At 44.0% G+C, this 19,051-nt stretch overlaps 1 protein-coding gene across 1 annotated transcript in view; it reads right to left on the bottom strand.

Moving 5' to 3' along the window:
* Nucleotides 1-19,051, bottom strand: part of LOC126174946 (fatty acyl-CoA reductase wat-like) — a 247,393-nt gene that overhangs the window by 51,008 nt on the left and 177,334 nt on the right. The window contains exons 4-5 of the mRNA XM_049921403.1: nt 10,380-10,628; nt 1,832-1,977 (exon numbers count right to left, since the gene is read on the bottom strand). Coding sequence (XP_049777360.1) covers nt 1,832-1,977; nt 10,380-10,628 — 395 coding nt within the window. The remainder of the gene's footprint in view (nt 1-1,831; nt 1,978-10,379; nt 10,629-19,051) is intronic.

Below are 19,051 nucleotides of genomic sequence, written 5' to 3'. Positions count from 1 at the left end.
ACTGGCGCCTTGCTAGGTCGTAGCAAATGACGTAGCTGAAGGCTATGCTAACTATCGTCTCGGCAAATGAGAGCGTATTTTGTCAGTGAACCATCGCTAGCAAAGTCGGTTATACAACTGGGGCGAGTGCTAGGAAGTCTCTCTAGACCTGCCGTGTGGCGGTGCTCGGTCTGCAATCACTGATAGTGGCGACACGCGGGTCCGACGTATACGAACGGACCGCGGCCGATTTAAAGGCTACCACCTAGCAAGTGTGGTGTCTGGCGGTGACACCACAAATTGCACTATACTGACGCTACAACTTCCGCTGGCATGTGTGAGGGTGTACTGAAAAGTAGTGACATTGAATTTTTCACGTGAAAACTCTTGAAAACTTTTTGATTAAATAAACTTTGTTAATATTCTACATCTTTACAGATGAAAATCAGATGGAGCCACTCACGCACCGATATAATTACGTTGGCCGGCCGGTTCTAGGCGCTTCAGTCCGGAACCGCGCTGCTGCAACGGTCGCAGGTTCGAATCCTTCCTCGGGAATGGATGTGTGTGATGTCCTTAGGTTCGTTAGGTTTAAGTAGTTCTAAGTCTAGGAGACTGATGACCTCAGATGTTAAGTCCTAGAGTGCTTAGAACTATTTGAACCATGATTACATTACACACCGCTATGTTACAAGCTACAATTCGGAGCCTTCTAACGGCAGACTGTTGCAACTTCTGTTAGTGAAACGGGAAAGTCGACCGAGCAATATGCATGGCATGTAATAGCTCAATCGATATAGAGAACAGAATAAAAATTGGAAGACATTACTTTTCAGCACGCCCTCGTAAAACACTTTTAATGACCTTTATACCATTGCGAGCAAGGTATTACATATTTAACTACATCTATCTGATTGACACCTGTTAGAAATTAACAGCTTTAACGTGTTCCAGCATTGTCGTAATTTATTACCTGTTAAATTAGGATGTCATCAAAAGTGTGTTTGTAATAGCTCTGTACAGTGAAAAATGTAGAATATCACCCTAAATAGTGAAGGAATAATCAGGGAATGACTTTTAATTATTATGGCGTGACGATTGCGAGTCTAATACTAATATGAGAATAGATTAAGAAGCACACAGCACATTTCGAAGGTTTTATTGTTGGGACACAGTCGGCAGAATTTTGAAGAGGAACTTATAATCAGAAATAAATCATTTCTATGCTGTAATAACCAACATCTAAAATCGTGTCATCAATCCTTGCGCACCAGTTGTATAAAATAGCGATACTAATGTACAGTGGTTCCAGTAATTATTAGACATGCAAAAAACTAATGTGATAACAATGCTCGAGATACATACAAACGAAACAAACAATTTTCACTTGTCAAATTGTATACTCGATTTCTGTATTTCCACTGAGGTCCATTGGAAGAATCGCAAGCAAATGTAGCTCTTCCACAAGAGCAACGACTTACAAAATATTGTAGGAAATGTTTGAATATAGCTAGTCAGTTCAGTTGGGTCACATCAAATACGACAGAAAAAGCAGCTAAGAGAGATCGAAAGAACCAAAGAACCAAGGAGCATTTCGGCACTGTTATTGGGTTGCCGAGGCCGGTTTGAGGCCAGAAGCTAGAGGTGGTGTTACACGGCTTTAGCAAGTTGACTCGTAGGGGTAACTAATTTTTTGTCCAGTGCGCATTCAAAGGCAACTAAGCTCACATGAAAACCACATAAGAAACGGCATTGTCAAGCAGCAAAGTGTGTTGGATGTAAACGATTACTACTGAAGTCTCGATAAAGGTGTCAGCTCAGTAAGGACAGCTAGGGCATGTTTGCTACTTACACACGTATGATGGCGTCGACCTTGTCATCGGGCAGCGAGTCCAGGATGGAGGAGAGCTGGTGCGCCTGTAGGCCGGGCTTGTAGAAGGCCTCGCCGATGTGCTTCCGGTGGCAGTGCGCGAACGCAGTCGACACGTGCACCAGCGCCTGCACAAAGAACAACACACCGCTGCTCACATCCTTGTCCGTACTACGTGTACGCACCTATAATCTGCAATGCAAACCGCAGAAGAATGGTCTATGCTAGCACTACACACACACACACGCGCGCGCGCGCGCGCGCGCGTTCACTCCTCATGCTATTTTATGGCGTACTCTCCTATCCGTCAATGACTAGATCATTAGGCTTAAGCTGAACCTTATATTTCGACTGTTTGACACGTTTGAAGAGATCGTTTACTGATGTGCAAAAACCGCCATAACGCGTATACTTCAGTATCCAGTTCTGATTGCCCTTAGTAGAGGGTACGTTCTAAAAGTCTTCTATGAACTTCAGAGTAGCCACTCATATGCTGCACAACGTATTTCTGGCACGGTGGCTCAGTGAATTTCATTGTGCCTCCCTGTAAAATTCACATACCGGGCCAATACTTGCATCACAAATCACACCGTTTTTCTTTTTTGAACTTAAACACTGCCTCCTTCTAGTATTCAGACAGACGCAAAACCCATCAAACAACCCGTACTTCACAGTTTGATTCACTATTGTCTTGTAAGCTATTTCTTACATAAAGGAACAACATCTGACCAAAATCTTTTCAAACCCATAGCAGTCTGGTGTGTGGCATGGCACTAAAATATTCAGGTGGTTTCTTGCCTATTCACCCATAACATTAACACAGAGATATTTAAGTGATATCACCGCTTGTAGTGATTTATTAACCAATTAGGGGGTGCTGAAAACTGTAAAAACGCTTGAAGCTTTTTAAATAAAACTAACGGTATTAACAGCGTACATCATTATTCTTCACGTCTACATATTTATTTCTCAACAGTCACACCGGGGACAAACACTTTTTCCCAACGAGAGACCAGAGTGTTAATAAAGCCACTGTGAAATATTCGACTGGCGGAGTCAGAATCTCACCTCTGCTTGCACCACTTCATAGCTATGAGAGTGAAGTCATCGAAAGTGTGGTGTCACCGCCAGACACCACACTTGCTAGGTGGTAGCCTTTAAATCGGCCGCGGTCCGTTCGTATACGTCGGACCCGCGTGTCGCCACTATCAGTGATTGCAGACCGAGCACCGCCACACGGCAGGTCTAGAGAGACTTCCTAGCACTCGCCCCCAGTTGTACAGACGACTTTGCTAGCGATGCTATACTAACAAACTACGCTCTCATTTGCCTAGACGATAGTTAGCATAGCCTTCAGCTACGTCATTTTCTACGACCTAACAAGGCGCCATTACCAGTTTATATTGAGATTGTTATTAATGTACCGTCAAGAGCGATGTACACCAATTATGGATTAAAGTTAAGTATTACATCAACTACGTACTTTATTTGCTACTATCAAGTCCCTTAACTGTTACAGACCTCACGCCAGTCTGCGTGAGCTAAGCGCGTGCATTTCGGCGGTGTTGGCTCTTCTGCCAACACATCATAAAGTGTTCTGTAAGTTTTAAAAACAGATGAAAATCGGATGTGGAAAAGTCGGGACTGTATGGAGGATCATCGATACAGTGAATCCAAAGTGTCAGATTGTTGCAGATGTCACAGCACTCGTGAGTGGTTTGGCAACGTCGTACTGAAGGAGAGGATGCTCCATGAGTGGACAAACTCTTAGCCCACTGTTTCTGATGCACCGACGCAGTTACGAGTGCGTTACAGACTGCCATGCTACACGTTACAATTCGGAGCCCTCTAGTCGCAGAGGGCTGAAAATATGTAGACGTGAAAAATAAAGATGTAGGTAGTTAATGACGACTGCTGTATTTAAAAAGCCTTAACAGTTTTCACATAAAAAATTCGGCAGCATTACTTCCTAGCACACCTTAGTACGTCATTTCGGCATTTGTACTGATTATTATTTTCTAGCAGTGAAATAAATAAGGAAAATCAAATTACATGGTTCGGGCTTCTATGTCATCTTTTTCGGCGCCAATGCGGCCAGTGAGAGACTATATAGAAGATTTAGCTACGTGTACTGAGTTCTCGAAAGACCGAATCAGTCTTCGTACACTTATTTTGGCCTCTCAGTAAGTCTCTGATTTTGGTTGATTTTGTGATGAGGGTACCTTTGTTCTCTTGCATCCTTCGAAACCTTCCTCGATGCTTGCAGGTCTAAAGCGTACTGTACAGAATGTATGAATTCTATGCAATGATACTCCATTATTTGTCCCCAGAGATGAATGCCTGACATTAATTGCTGATTGCTCATATAACCTGCAAATTGTTTTCTGCCATAATTAATAAGCAAAGCTATTTTCCTCCCTTTTCTTAACTTTCGTTGCCATAATAGCCTGACTCTTTCTTCTACATTACACGAATTGAAAATTTAAAGTCTATAAGCTACTGGGATACTAAGACGTTCCCTGTACGAGGCTATCTCCTAACTGTCCTGAATAACTTTCAGAGAAGATGTTCAGTATAAGAATTAGTGTCGTTCGCTCCTGTTTTCAGATTTTAAAATAGAATAAGAGTTAACAAATTCTGATAATTCTTGGTAGCAATTATTATTTTATCTATAACTAATGAATTACTTTTTAGAAATCGTTTTTTGTTTTTTTAGTTATATTTAGTGCAGCAATTTAAGGAACTGTATTACAGGCGGTCAGAAACAGCATGAAAAACTTGTGAGGGTGTTGCAGGGGTGGTTGTTCCGACAAATAACTGTAAAGAAAAACATCAGTACACTGAACTTGTTACCGATTTAATTAGCATTTAAGTTGGACAACCACAATGCTGCGGGCGCAAATTCAATCAGCCAGCCAAAGACAACGTCACCAAAGGAGTCCCCCGCTTGGTTTCCTAACTTAAATTTATCACTTCCGGAAAAGGTGTTTTTTAACTGGCACTGAGCATTTGAACAAGTAGTAACTCGCGGGTTCACAGATACCTGTCATTACTACGTTGTAGCTCGTGCAAGTGCTTAAATTTACGCCCGCGGTGACGTGATACGCTCTCTTTAATGCTAAATAACTCAGAAAAGGAGAAACGTATCGAATTTTTTTCTTAACAGTTACTGCTCAGCACAGACTCCCCTGCAACACCCCTACAAGCTTTACAGACTTATTCGGACCATCCGTATACAACCCATTTAGATTTTGTTATTGACTGTGAGATATTAAGTTGATAGTTTTCATTTATGATGCACGATGTATGGTTCACCATAGGAAATTAGATCTTGGTTCAAAACAAATTGTAGCAATGAAGTACAAAAATAAAACGTATTCAAAAGGAGTTCCACTGATTTTTTCCCTTTATTCTTTTTACTTTGTGGTTGGCAGCGGTACGTGCCACCCTTCAACCATAACTATTATTACTAATAAACGCAGTTTTAAACTTTTGAAAAAGATTAAGCATTTACGTGGTTTATAAAATCGTTAATATTATGATAATATACTGATTATATTAAAAAGATTTGTTTTAAGAAAGTACTAATAAAATTGATGAACCGGAACGGATAAATTGGCAGAGGGGAGGTACCATTGCAGCAGAATAGCTGATATTTGAGAATGGGGAAGTTAGGTGGTTGAAAAACGAGGATATGGGACAGGAGTAACTGAGTAGGATGTTAGACAATCGAAATGAGAAGGGAAGAGTAGGATAGTATGGGGAGGCCAAGAGGGAGCCCTGGTGAGGGAAAGGATAAGGAGTTGATTAGATCCAGTAGGGGCGGCTGGGGGATGTAAGTGTTAGGGCGGATTTCATTGTCTGGGAAAAGAAGTCTGTTAGAACCGAGCAGGGAGAGTGTATAATTGTAGGGTTGGTGGGATGTGTTATGTAGGCGCAGAAGTATACGAAGATTGGAAATTAGAGGACAAATTGTGTGCTTGCTGTAGTTAAGTTTGTGAGTAATACAGGGTGTTCCATTGTTTCTAGAGGATACTATTGATTGCAGAAGGACTAAGCACGTAAAATTGTAGTGAGGAACAAACGTCTGGACATAAGTTTGAAGACAGAATCACTTTTTCAATCTCCCACTTCATGGTATGTGCACAAAATGAGAAGAGAGCGCTGTCGTCAGTCTTTGTTGTAATTATGACGTCACATACCATTTTCGTCCGCTACAGCAACGGCTATGAAAAACTTTCGTTCGCAGTGAGGAAGTTTCACTGTAGTACTTTACGAACGCACTGCTCTGTCGATTCTGAAGGTGATGTCGCTGGTCACACAGAAGAGGTCCCGACGTCGTGTACTCGAAACACTGTCCATGCCATAGGCTCCTGTATAGCACACAGGTCAGACTCATTATCTCCGATTTGTGCGTACCGTGAAGCGTCTAACAGTTTACGCGTAGTATCGGTCAATTAATTTTATAATCAGATCTGTTGTCGAGCATCAAGTCATAAGCTGCTCAGTATCAGCAAATCCAGCTGATATTTTTACGGTATAGTATTAACAAATAACATAATTGGAATAACAACTTTCTCCATGATGTTCGCGATACTGACACGTACGTAATAACGTAACAGTTGAGTTATTTGCTTCTCATTAGCTATGTTTGTGCAATGGCTAAAAATACTGAATAAAAAAATACTTATAAATAGCGAGACAGTTTAAAGCACAGTGATTCTCAATGTAGTCTGTTACTGGCCGCAACTCGTAAGTAACCGTGAAAACTACCACATAATGGAAGTAACATTGAAATTCACGAAATACGTAATTTACTAAATTTTGTATTACAGAAAGTAATTACGTTTCCCATAATTTACACCTCAGTAGAAGGCTTAGGTGATAGAGAATCCGAAAACATTCCATATTTTGTCAAACTTGCTGGACTGAGGATATACTGAAATAAGTATGGTTTAAACTGCGTCGTATTGGACAATTTCAAGCACAATTGATCTGTATCAAGGTTAACACCAAAATTCTATTTATATTTTTACGCTTTTAAATTATTTGGGCACCAATGAAAAAGTCACGTCGTCAAGAAGATTAAATTTGAAATACACTTTTGTCAGAGAAAGTACCAAATACACTGTGTGGTCAAATTACCAGTACTACACTCCTGGAAATGGAAAAAAGAACACATTGACACCGGTGTGTCAGACCCACCATACTTGCTCCGGACACTGCGAGAGGGCTGTACAAGCAATCATCACACGCACGGCACAGCGGGCACACCAGGAACCGCGGTGTTGGTCGTCGAATGGCGCTAGCTGCGCAGCATTTGTACACCGCCGCCGTCAGTGTCAGCCAGTTTTCCGTGGCATACGGAGCTCCATCGCAGTCTTTAACACTGGTAGCATGCCGCGACAGCGTGGACGTGAACCGTATGTGCAGTTGACGGACTTTGAGCGAGGGCGTATAGTGGGCATGCGGGAGGCCGGGTGGACGTACCGCCGAATTGCTCAACACGTGGGGCGTGAGGTCTCCACAGTACATCGATGTTGTCGCCAGTGGTCGGCGGAAGGTGCACGTGCCCGTCGACCTGGGACCGGACCGCAGCGACGCACGGATGCACGCCAAGACCGTAGGATCCTACGCAGTGCCGTAGGGGACCGCACCGCCACTTCCCAGCAAATTAGGGACACTGTTGCTCCTGGGGTATCGGCGAGGACCATTCGCAACCGTCTCCATGAAGCTGGGCTACGGTCCCGCACACCGTTAGGCCGTCTTCCGCTCACGCCCCAACATCGTGTAGCCCGCCTCCAGCGGTGTCGCGACAGGCGTGAATGGAGGGACGAATGGAGACGTGTCGTCTTCAGCGATGAGAGTCGCTTCTGCCCTGGTGCCAATGATGGTCGTATGCGTGTTTGGCGCCGTGCAGGTGAGCGCCACAATCAGGACTGCATACGACTGAGGCACACAGGGCCAACACCCGGCATCATGGTGTGGGGAGCGATCTCCTACACTGGCCGTACACCACTGGTGATCGTCGAGGGGACACTGAATAGTGCACGGTACATCCAAACCGTCATCGAACCCATCGTTCTACCATTCCTAGACCGGCAAGGGAACTTGCTGTTCCAACAGGACAATGCACGTCCGCATGTATCCCGTGCCACCCAACGTGCTCTAGGAGGTGTAAGTCAACTACCCTGGCCAGCAAGATCTCCGGATCTGTCCCCCATTGAGCATGTTTGGGACTGTATGAAGCGTCGTCTCACGCGGTCTGCACGTCCAGCACGAACGCTGGTCCAACTGAGGCGCCAGGTGGAAATGGCATGGCAAGCCGTTCCACAGGACTACATCCAGCATCTCTACGATCGTCTCCATGGGAGAATAGCAGCCTGCATTGCTGCAAAAGGTGGATATACACTGTACTAGTGCCGACATTGTGCATGCTCTGTTGCCTGTGTCTATGTGCCTGTGGTTCTGTCAGTGTGATCATGTGATGTATCTGACCCCAGGAATGTGTCAGTAAAGTTTCCCCTTCCTGGGACAATGAATTCACGGTGTTCTTATTTCAATTTCCAGGAGTGTATTAACGACCAAAACTCTAAAAACATATTTCCATAATTGATCGGTGATACAACAATATATAATATTTTCAAAACAATCAATAGCATGTGTTCTATTTTTTATACGAATACCGTTTTCTAATAAACACTTGGGTAAGGAAGTCACATTGTAGTAGATGTATTGATACTGGGAGTTTGAAAAAGCCCCTCGACATTTCTGAGGCCAAAGTGACTTGTAAAGTGGATGTGTGAGTGAAAGGAAGTATCTGTCTCTTACACTGTATTTACATTTATTGCGCAGCCCTGCTGAAAATTGTGCAATATATTACACTAGGTGGATATTAGCCTACCAGTGAATAGATGGAAATACATAAAAAACTTCATGGACAGTATTTTTATTTGAGAGGCAAGGGAGGACATTAAACGCATGCTACATAAGTTGTAGGACTTGTGAACACACAACACGTATTTTCAACTTGGAAGACACTAACGTGACGAAAGGTAAGTACAAAAATTTCAGTTTGGCCCACGCAGTCGATCTTGCAGCAACTGAGTCTGTAGTGAAAATCTCACTATCTGTGAGTGCACTTCCAAGTTCCAGAGAAGGAAGCTGAATGCCGGTTTCAGGCGCAAGATTTGAAAGTTATCCTGTCTTCAAAGTTATTTTACATGCAAACGGTACACTGCAGGGCATGGGTTCCTTATCAAAGCATTATCTACTAATTCCTCCCTACAACCCCTAGAAGCTATTATAGGCATTGTGAAACATGGTGTTCAGGATATATGGAAGTGTGCAGTTTGCTTGAGGAGGGAAGGGAAAGCGATTACCCTGTACAGGGTTTGTATAAGGGAGATAAACCGGTGCAGACAGCAAGAAGGAGTGCATGGCGTTCAAGAATTTGGAGAGAATTCCATTCCATTCTACACTCAGGTGACAAAGTCATGGGATACCTCCTAATATGGTGTTGGACCTCCTTTTACCTGGGGCAACTCGATGTGGAATGGACTCAACAAGTCGTTGGAAGTCCCCTGCAGAAAAATTGAGTCATCTGCCTCTGTAGCCGTCCATAATTGCGAAAGTGTTGCCGGTGCAGTATTCTGTGCACGAACAGACCTCTCGAATGTGTCCCATAAATATTCTATGGGATTCGTGTGGGGCGATCTGGGTTGCCGAATCATTCGCTCGAACTGTCAAAAATGTTCTTCTTACCTACCGCAAATTATTGTCACCCAGTGATATGGCGCACTGTCATCCATAAAAATGCAATCATTGTTTGGGAATATGAAGTCCATGGATGGCAGCAAATGGTCTCCAAGAAGCTGAACATAAGCATTTCTAGTCAATGATCGGTTCAGTTGGACCAGAGAACCCAATTCATTCCCTGTAAACACAGCCCACACCTTTAAGGAACTACCACCAGCTTGCACAGTGCCTTGTTGACAACTTGGGTCCATGTCCATCAGCTCTTACCAACTGAAATCGAGATTCATCTGAGCAGGCCACATTTTCCTAGTCGTCTAGAGTCCAACCGATATGATCACGAGACCAGGAGAGGCACTGCAGGCGATGACATGTTGTTAGCACAGGCACTCGTGTCGGTCGCCTGCTACCATAGCCCCTTAATGCCAAATTTTGCCGCACGCTCCTAACGGATACGTTTGTCGTACATTCCACATTGATTTATGCCGCTATTCGACCCAGTGTTGCTTGTCTGTTAGCATTGACACCTTTAAGCAAACGCCACTGCTATCGGTCGTTAAGTGAAGGCCATCGGCCACTGCATTGACCATGGTGACAGATAATACCTAAAAAGTAAAACTGACAGCACCGCCAATGCACTGCCCTTTTATGCCTTGTGCGCGCGATAGTACCGCTATCGGTACATGTGCGTATTGCTATCCCATGACTTTTGTAGTCTCAGTGTAGGTATAAATGCATCCCTGATACAGGAGGCGGGAGTCGAGAGGGTACTCACCTTGAAGTTGGGCATCTCCTTGGCGAGCTTGATGACGTCCTGCGTGCCGCGCACGTTGATGGCGGCGGCGTAGCGCAGCGGCTCGTCGAAGCGCACCGAGGCGGCCACGTGGAAGACGACGTGCACCTGCGCCAGCAGCGCGGCGCGGTCCTGCTCCCGCAGCCCCAGCCCGGGCAGCGCGCAGTCGCCCTCCACCGGCGCCAGCCGCTCCTCCAGCTTCGCCACGCGGCTGCGCACCTGGTCGAACAGCTGACCCAGCACACCCCACACCATTAATAGGAATATAAAAAAAAGGGAGGAAGGTTTATCTGTTTAGCAAGAGTAATAGAAGGCAGATTTCAGACTACCTAACAGATCAAAACGAAAATTTCTGTTCCGACACTGACAATGTTGAGTGTTTATGGAAAAAGTTCAAGGCAATTGTAAAATGCGTTTTAGACAGGTACGTGCCGAGTAAAACTGTGAGGGACGGGAAAAACCCACCGTGGTACAACAACAATGTTAGGAAACTACTGCGAAAGCAAAGAGAGCTCCACTCCAAGTTTAAACGCAGCCAAAACCTCTCAGACAAACAGAAGTTAAACGATGTCAAAGTTAGCGTAAGGAGGGCTATGCGTGAAGCGTTCAGTGAATTCGAAAGTAAAATTCTATGTACCGACTTGACAGAAAATCCTAGGAAGTTCTGGTCGTACGTTAAATCAGTAAGTGGCTCGAAACAGTATATCCAGACACTACGGGATGATGATGGCATTGAAACAGAGGATGACACGCGTAAAGCTGAAATACTAAACACCTTTTTCCAAAGCTGTTTCACAGAGGAAGACCGCGCTGCAGTTCCTTCTCTAAATCCTCGCACAAACGAAAAAATGGCTGACATCGAAATAAGTGTCCAAGGAATAGAAAAGCAACTGGAATCACTCAATAGAGGAAAGTCCACTGGACCTGACGGGATACCAATTCGATTCTACACAGAGTACGCGAAAGAACTTGCCCCCCTTCTAACAGCCGTGTACCGCAAGTCTCTAGAGGAACGGAGGGTTCCAAATGATTGGAAAAGAGCACAGATAGTCCCAGTGTTCAAGAAGGGTCGTCGAGCAGATGCGCAAAACTATAGACCTATATCTCTTACGTCGATCTCTTGTAGAATTTTAGAACATGTTTTTTGCTCGCGTATCATGTCATTTCTGGAAACCCAGAATCTACTATGTAGGAATCAACATGGATTCCGGAAACAGCGATCGTGTGAGACCCAACTCGCCTTATTTGTTCATGAGACCCAGAAAATATTAGATACAGGCTCCCAGGTAGATGCTATTTTTCTTGACTTCCGGAAGGCGTTCGATACAGTTCCGCACTGTCGCCTGATAAACAAAGTAAGAGCCTACGGAATATCAGACCAGCTGTGTGGCTGGATTGAAGAGTTTTTAGCAAACAGAACACAGCATGTTGTTATCAATGGAGAGACGTCTACAGACGTTAAAGTAACCTCTGGCGTGCCACAGGGGAGTGTTATGGGACCATTGCTTTTCACAATATATATAAATGACTTAGTAGATAGTGTCGGAAGTTCCATGCGGCTTTTCGCGGATGATGCTGTAGTATACAGAGAAGTTGCTTCTTTAGAAAATTGTAGCGAAATACAGGAAGATCTGCAGCGGATAGGCACTTGGTGCAGGGAGTGGCAACTGACCCTTAACATAGACAAATGTAATGTATTGCGAATACATAGAAAGAAGGATCCTTTATTGTATGATTATATGATAGCGGAACAAACACTGGTAGCAGTTACTTCTGTAAAATATCTGGGAGTATGCGTGCGGAACGATTTGAAGTGGAATGATCATATAAAACTAATTGTTGGTAAGGCGGGTACCAGGTTGAGATTCATTGGGAGAGTGCTTAGAAAATGTAGTCCATCAACAAAGGAGGTGGCTTACAAAACACTCGTTCGACCTATACTTGAGTATTGCTCATCAGTGTGGGATCCGTACCAGGTCGGGTTGACGGAGGAGATAGAGAAGATCCAAAGAAGAGCGGCGCGTTTCGTCACTGGGTTATTTGGTAACCGTGATAGCGTTACGGAGATGTTTAATAAGCTCAAGTGGCAGACTCTGCAAGAGAGGCGCTCTGCATCGCGGTGTAGCTTGCTCGCCAGGTTTCGAGAGGGTGCGTTTCTGGATGAGGTATCGAATATATTGCTTCCCCCTACTTATACCTCCCGAGGAGATCACAAATGTAAAATTAGAGAGATTAGAGCGCGCACGGAGGCTTTCAGACAGTCGTTCTTCCCGCGAACCATACGCGACTGGAACAGGAAAGGGAGGTAGTGACAGTGGCACGTAGAGTGCCCTCCGCCACACACCGTTGGGTGGCTTGCGGAGTATCAATGTAGATGTAGATGTAGATGTACCTTACCGTCCACTCGCCCGTTACACCTACCTTATGCTACAAGATTGAGCATCAGCGAGAAAAGATTAACATAACAATGAAAACTTGTGAGCCAGCAGTTCAGGCACCTTAAGGAATATCAGACACAGAATGGAGTCGAAGCAGCACTCAGTATTCCAAACACAAGACTCATTCCCCCCCCCCCCCTCCTCCATGAACCATGGACCTTGCCGTTGGTGGGGAGGCTTGCGTGCCTCAACGATACATATAGTCGTACCGTAGGTGCAACCACAACGGAGGGGTATCTGTTGAGAGGCCAGACAAACGTGTGGTTTCTGAAGAGGGGCAGCAGCCTTTTCAGTAGTTGCAGGGGCAACAGTCTGGATGATTGACTGATATGGCCCTGTAACACTAACCAAAACAGCCTTGCTGTTCTGGTACTGCGAACGGCTGAAAGCAAGGGGAAACTACAGCCGCCCGCATCTCGTGGTCGTGCGGTAGCGTTCTCGCTTCCCACGCCCGGGTTCGATTCCCGGCGGGGTCAGGGATTTTCTCTGCCTCGTGATGGCTGGGTGTTGTGTGCTGTCCTTAGGTTAGTTAGGTTTAAGTAGTTCTAAGTTCTAGGGGACTGATGACCATAGATGTTAAGTCCCATAGTGCTCAGAGCCATTTTTGAAATACAACCGTAATTTTTCCCGAGGGCATGCAGCTTTACTGCATGATTCAATGATGATGGCGTCCTCCTGGGTAAAATATTCCGGAGGTAAAATAGTCCCCCATTCGGTTCTCCAGGCGGGGACTACTCAGGAGGATGTCGTTATCAGGAGAAAGAAAACTGGCGTTCTACGGGTCGGAACGTGCAATGTCAGATCCCTTAATCGGGCAGGTAGATTAGAAAATTCAAAAACGGAAATGAATAGGGTAAAGTTATATATAGCGGGAATTAGTGAAGTTCGGTAGCAGGAGGAACAAGACTTTTGGTCAGGTGAATACATAGTTGTTGTTGATGTGGTCTTCCGTCCTGAGACTGGTTTGATGCAGCTCTCCATGCTACCTACTGCAACCTACATCCTTCTGAATCTGCTTAGTGTATTCATCTCTTGGTCTCCCCCTACGATTTTTACCCTCCACGCTGCCCTCCAATACTAAATTGGTGATCCCTTGATGCCTCAGAACATGTCCTACCAACCGATCCCTTCTTCTGGTCAAGTTGTGCCACAAACTCCTCTTCTCCCCAATCCTATTCAGTACCTCCTCATTAGTTATGTGATCTACCCATCTAATCTTCTGCATTCTTCTGTAGCACCACATTTCGAAAGCTTCTATTCTCTTCTTGTCCAAACTATTTACGGTCCATGTTTCACTTCCATACATGGCTACACTCCATACAAATACTTTCAGAAATGAGTTCCTGACTCTTAAATCTATACTCGATGTTAACAAATTTCTCTTCTTCAGAAACGCTTTCCTTGCCATTGCCAGTCTACATTTTATATCCTCTCTACTTCGACCATCATCAGTTATTTTGCTCCCCAAATAGCAAAACTCCTTTACTACTTTAAGTGTCTCATTTCCTAATCTAATACCCTCAGCATCACCCGACTTAATTCGACTACATTCCATTATCCTCGTTTTGCTTTTGTTGATATTCATCTTATATCCTCCCTTCAAGACACCATCCATTCCGTTCACCTGCTCTTCCAAGTCCTTTGCTGTCTCTGACAGAATTACAATGTCATCGGCGAACCTCAAAGTTTTTATTTCTTCTCCATGGATTTTAATACCTACTCCGAATTTTTCTTTTGTTTCCTTTACTGCTTGCTCAATATACAGATTGAATAACATCGGGGAGAGGCTACAACCCTGTCTTACTCCCTTCCCAACCACTGCTTCCCTTGCGTGTCCCTCGACTCTTATAACTGCCATCTGGTTTCTGTACAAATTGTAAATAGCCTTTCGCTCCCTGTATTTTACCCCTGCTACCTTTAGAATTTGAAAGAGAGTATTCCAGTCAACATTGTCAAAAGCTTTCTCTGAGTCTACAAATGCTAGAAACGTAGGATTCCCTTTACAGAGTTATAAATACGAGGGCAGTTCAATAAGTATTGCAACACATTTTTTTTCTGAAACTGGGGTTGTTTTATTCAGCATTGAAATACACCAGGTTATTCCCCAATCTTTTAGCTACACAACACTATTTTTCAACGTAATCTCCATTCAATGCTACGGCCTTGAAATGAGGGCCTGTATGCCTGCACGGTACCATTCCACTGGTCGATGTCGGAGCCAACGTCGTACTGCATCAATAACTTCTTCATCATCCGCGTAGTGCCTCCCACGGATTGCGTCCTTCATTGGGCCAAACATATGGAAATCCGACGGTGCGAGATCGGGGCTGTAGGGTGCATGAGGAAGAACAGTCCACTGAAGTTTTGTGAGCTCCTCTCAGGTGCGAAGACTTGTGTGAGGTCTTGCGTTGTCATGAAGAGGGAGAAGTTCGTTCAGATTTTTGTGCCTACGAACACGCTGAAGTCGTTTCTTCAATTTCTGAAGAGTAGCACAATACACTTCAGAGTTGATCGTTTGACCATGGGGAAGGACATCGAACAGAATAATCCCTTCAGCGTCCCAGAAGACTGTAACCATGACTTTACCGGCTGAGGGTATGGCTTTAAACTTTTTCTTGGTAGGGGAGTGGGTGTGGCGCCACTCCATTGATTGCCATTTTGTTTCAGGTTCGAAGTGATGAACCCATGTTTCATCGCCTGTAACAATCTTTGACAAGAAATTGTCACCCTCAGCCACATGACGAGCAAGCAATTCCGACAGATGGTTCTCCTTTGCTCTTTATGGTGTTCGGTTAGACAACGAGGGACCCAGCGGGAACAAACCTTTGAATATTCCAACTGGTGAACAATTGTGACAGCACTACCAACAGAGATGTCAAGTTGAGCACTGAGTTGTTTGATGGTGATCCGTCGATCATCTCGAACGAGTGTGTTCGCACGCTCCGCCATTGCAGTAGTCACAGCTGTGCACGGCCGGCCCGCACGCGGGAGATCAGACGGTCTTGCTTGACCTTGCGGCGATGATGACACACGCTTTGCCCAACGACTCACCGTGCTTTTGTCCACTGCCAGATCACCGTAAACATTCTGCAAGCGCCTATGAATATCTGAGATGCCCTGGTTTTCCGCCAAAAGAAACTCGATCACTGCCCGTTGTTTGCAACGCACATCCGTTACAGACGCCATTTTAACAGCTCCGCACAGCGCTGCGACCTGTCGGAAGTCAATGAAACTATACGAGACGAAGCGGGAATGTTTGAAAATATTCCACAAGAAATGTCCGGTTTTTTCAACCAAAATTGGCCGAGAAAATAAATGTGTTGCATTACTTATTGAACTGCCCTCGTACAAAATCAAATAGGGGTAATGCAGGAGTTGGTTTAATAATGAATAAAAAATAAGAGTACGGGTAAGCTACTACAAACAGCATAGTGAACGCATTATTGTGGCCAAGATAGACACAAAGCCCACGCCTACTACAATAGTACAAGATTATATGCCAACTAGCTCTGCAGATGATGAAGAAATTGATGAAATGTATGATGAGATAAAATAAATTATTCAGATAGTGAAGGGAGACGAAAATTTAATAGTCATGGGTGACTGGAATTCGACAGTAGGAAAAGGATGAAAAGGAAACGTAACAGGTGAATATGGATTGGGGCTGAGAAATGAAAGAGGAAGCAGCCTGGTAGAATTTTGCACAGAGCATAACTTAACCATAGCTAATACTTGGTTCAACAATCATGAAAGAAGATTGTATACATGGAAGAACCATGGAGACAATAAAAGGTTTCAGATAGATTATATAATGGTAAGACAGAGATTTAGGAATCAGATTTTAAATTGTAAGACATTTCCAGGGGCAGATGTGGACTCTGACCACAATCTATTGGTTATGAACTGTAGATTAAAACTGAAGAAACTGCAAAAAGGTGCGAATTTAAGGAGATGGGACCTGGATAAACTGGCTAAACCAGAGGTTGTACAGAGTTTCAGGGAGAGCATAAGGGAACAATTGACAGGAATGGGGGAAAGAAATACAGTAGAAGAAGAATGGGTAGCTCTCAGGGAAGAAGTAGTGAAGGCAGCAGAGGATCAAGTACGTAAAAAGACGAGGGCTAATAGAAATCCTTGGGTAACAGAAGAGATACTGAATTTAATTGATGAAAGGAGAAAATACAAAAATGCAGTAAGTGATGCAGGCAAAAAGGAATACAAACGTCTGAAAAATCAGATCGACACGAAGTGCAAAATGGCTAAGCAGGGATGGCTAGAGGACAAATGTAAGGATGTAGAGGCTTCTCTCACGAGGGGTAATATAGATACTGCCTACAGGAAAATTAAAGAGACCTTTGGAGAAAAGAGAACCACTTGCATGAATATCAAGAGCTCAGATGGAATCCCAGTTCTAAGCAAAGAAGGGAAAGCAGAAAAGTGGAAGGAGTATATAGAGGGTCTACACAGGGGCGATGTTCCTGAGGACAATATTATGGAAATGGAAGAGGAGGTAGATGAAGGTGAAATGGGAGATATGATACTGCGTGAATGGTTTGACAGAGCACTGAAAGTCCTAAGTCGAAACAAGGCCCCGGGAGTAGACAACATCCCATTATAACTACTGACAGCCTTGGGAGAGCCATCCCTGACAAAACTCTACTATCTTGTGAGCAAGATGTATGAGACAGCGAAATACCCTCAGACTTCAAGAAGAATATAATAATTCCAATCCCAAAGATAGCAAGTGTTGACAGATATGAAAATTACCGAACTATCTGTTTAATAAGTCACAGCTGCAAAATACTAACGCGAATTCTTTACAGACGAATGGAAAAACTAGTAGAAGCCGACCTCGGGGAAGATCAGTTTGGATACCGTAGAAATGTTGGAACACGTGAGGCATTAGTGACCTTACGACTTATCTTAGAAGAAACATTAAGGGTAGGCAAACCTACGTTTCTAACATTTGTAGACTTAGAGAAAGCTTTTGACAATGTTGACTGGAGTACTCTCTTTCAAATTCTGAAGGTGGCAGGGTTAAAATACAGGGAGCGAAAGACTATTTACAATTTGTACAGAAATCAGATGGCAGTTATAAGAGTCGAGGGACATGAAAGGGAAGCAGTGGTTGGGAAGGGAGTGAGACAGGGTTGTAGCGTCTCCCCGATGTTATTCAATCTGTATATTGAGCAAGCAGTAAAGGAAACAAAAGAAAAATTCGGAGTAGGTATTAAAATCCATGGAGAAGAAATAAAATCTTTGAGGTTCGCCGATGACATTGTAATTCTGCAGAGACAGCAAAGGACTTGGAAGAGCAGTTGAACGGAATGGACAGTGTCTTGAAAGGAGGATGTAAGATGAACATCAGCAAAAGCAAAACGAGGAGAATGGAATGTAGTCGAATTAATTCGGGTGATGCTGAGGGAATTACATTAGGAAATGAGACACTTAAAGTAGTAAAGGAGTTTTGCTATTTGGGGAGCAAAATAACTGATGATGGTCGAAGTAGAGAGGATATAAAATGTAGACTGGCAATGGCAAGGAAAGCGTTTCTGAAGAAGAGAAATTTGTTAACATCAAGTATTGATTTAAGCGTCAGGAAGTCGTTTCTGAACGTAATTGTATGGAGTGTAGCCATGTATGAAAGTGACACATGGACGATAAATAGTTTAGACAAGAAGAGAATAGAAGCGTTCGAGATGTGGTGCTACAGAAGAATGCTGAAGATTAGATGGGTAGATCAGATAACTAATAAGGAGGTATTGAATAGAATTGGGGAGAAGAGGAGTTTGTGGCACAACTTGACTAGAAGAAGGGATCGGTTGGTAGGACATGTTCTGAGGCATCAAGAGATCACCAATTTAGTACTGAAGGGCAGCGTGGAGGGTAAAAATCGTAGAGGGAGACCAAGAGACGAATACTCTAAGCAGATTCAGAAGGATGTAGGCTGCAGTAGGTACTGGGAGATGAAGGAGCTTGCACAGCATAGAGTTGCATGAAGAGCTGCATCAAACCAGTCTCAGGACTGAAGACCACAACAACAACAACAACAACAACAACAACATGACTCGTTTTATGAGTTCTCCAGAAAGTAAAAATGAGTTTCTGACGGACAAAAGAATTTTTTTTAACAGACAAATTTGGCAGTATTGCATTCAAGGATAAGGTGTTGGCAGCAGGAGAAGATGTTGTGAGTAGAACGCGCGCTCGCATCCC

This window comes from Schistocerca cancellata, chromosome 3, assembly GCF_023864275.1.
Source record: "Schistocerca cancellata isolate TAMUIC-IGC-003103 chromosome 3, iqSchCanc2.1, whole genome shotgun sequence".
Classification (NCBI taxonomy): Eukaryota; Metazoa; Arthropoda; class Insecta; order Orthoptera; family Acrididae; genus Schistocerca; species Schistocerca cancellata.
This window is presented reverse-complemented; position numbering and strand designations above follow the sequence as displayed.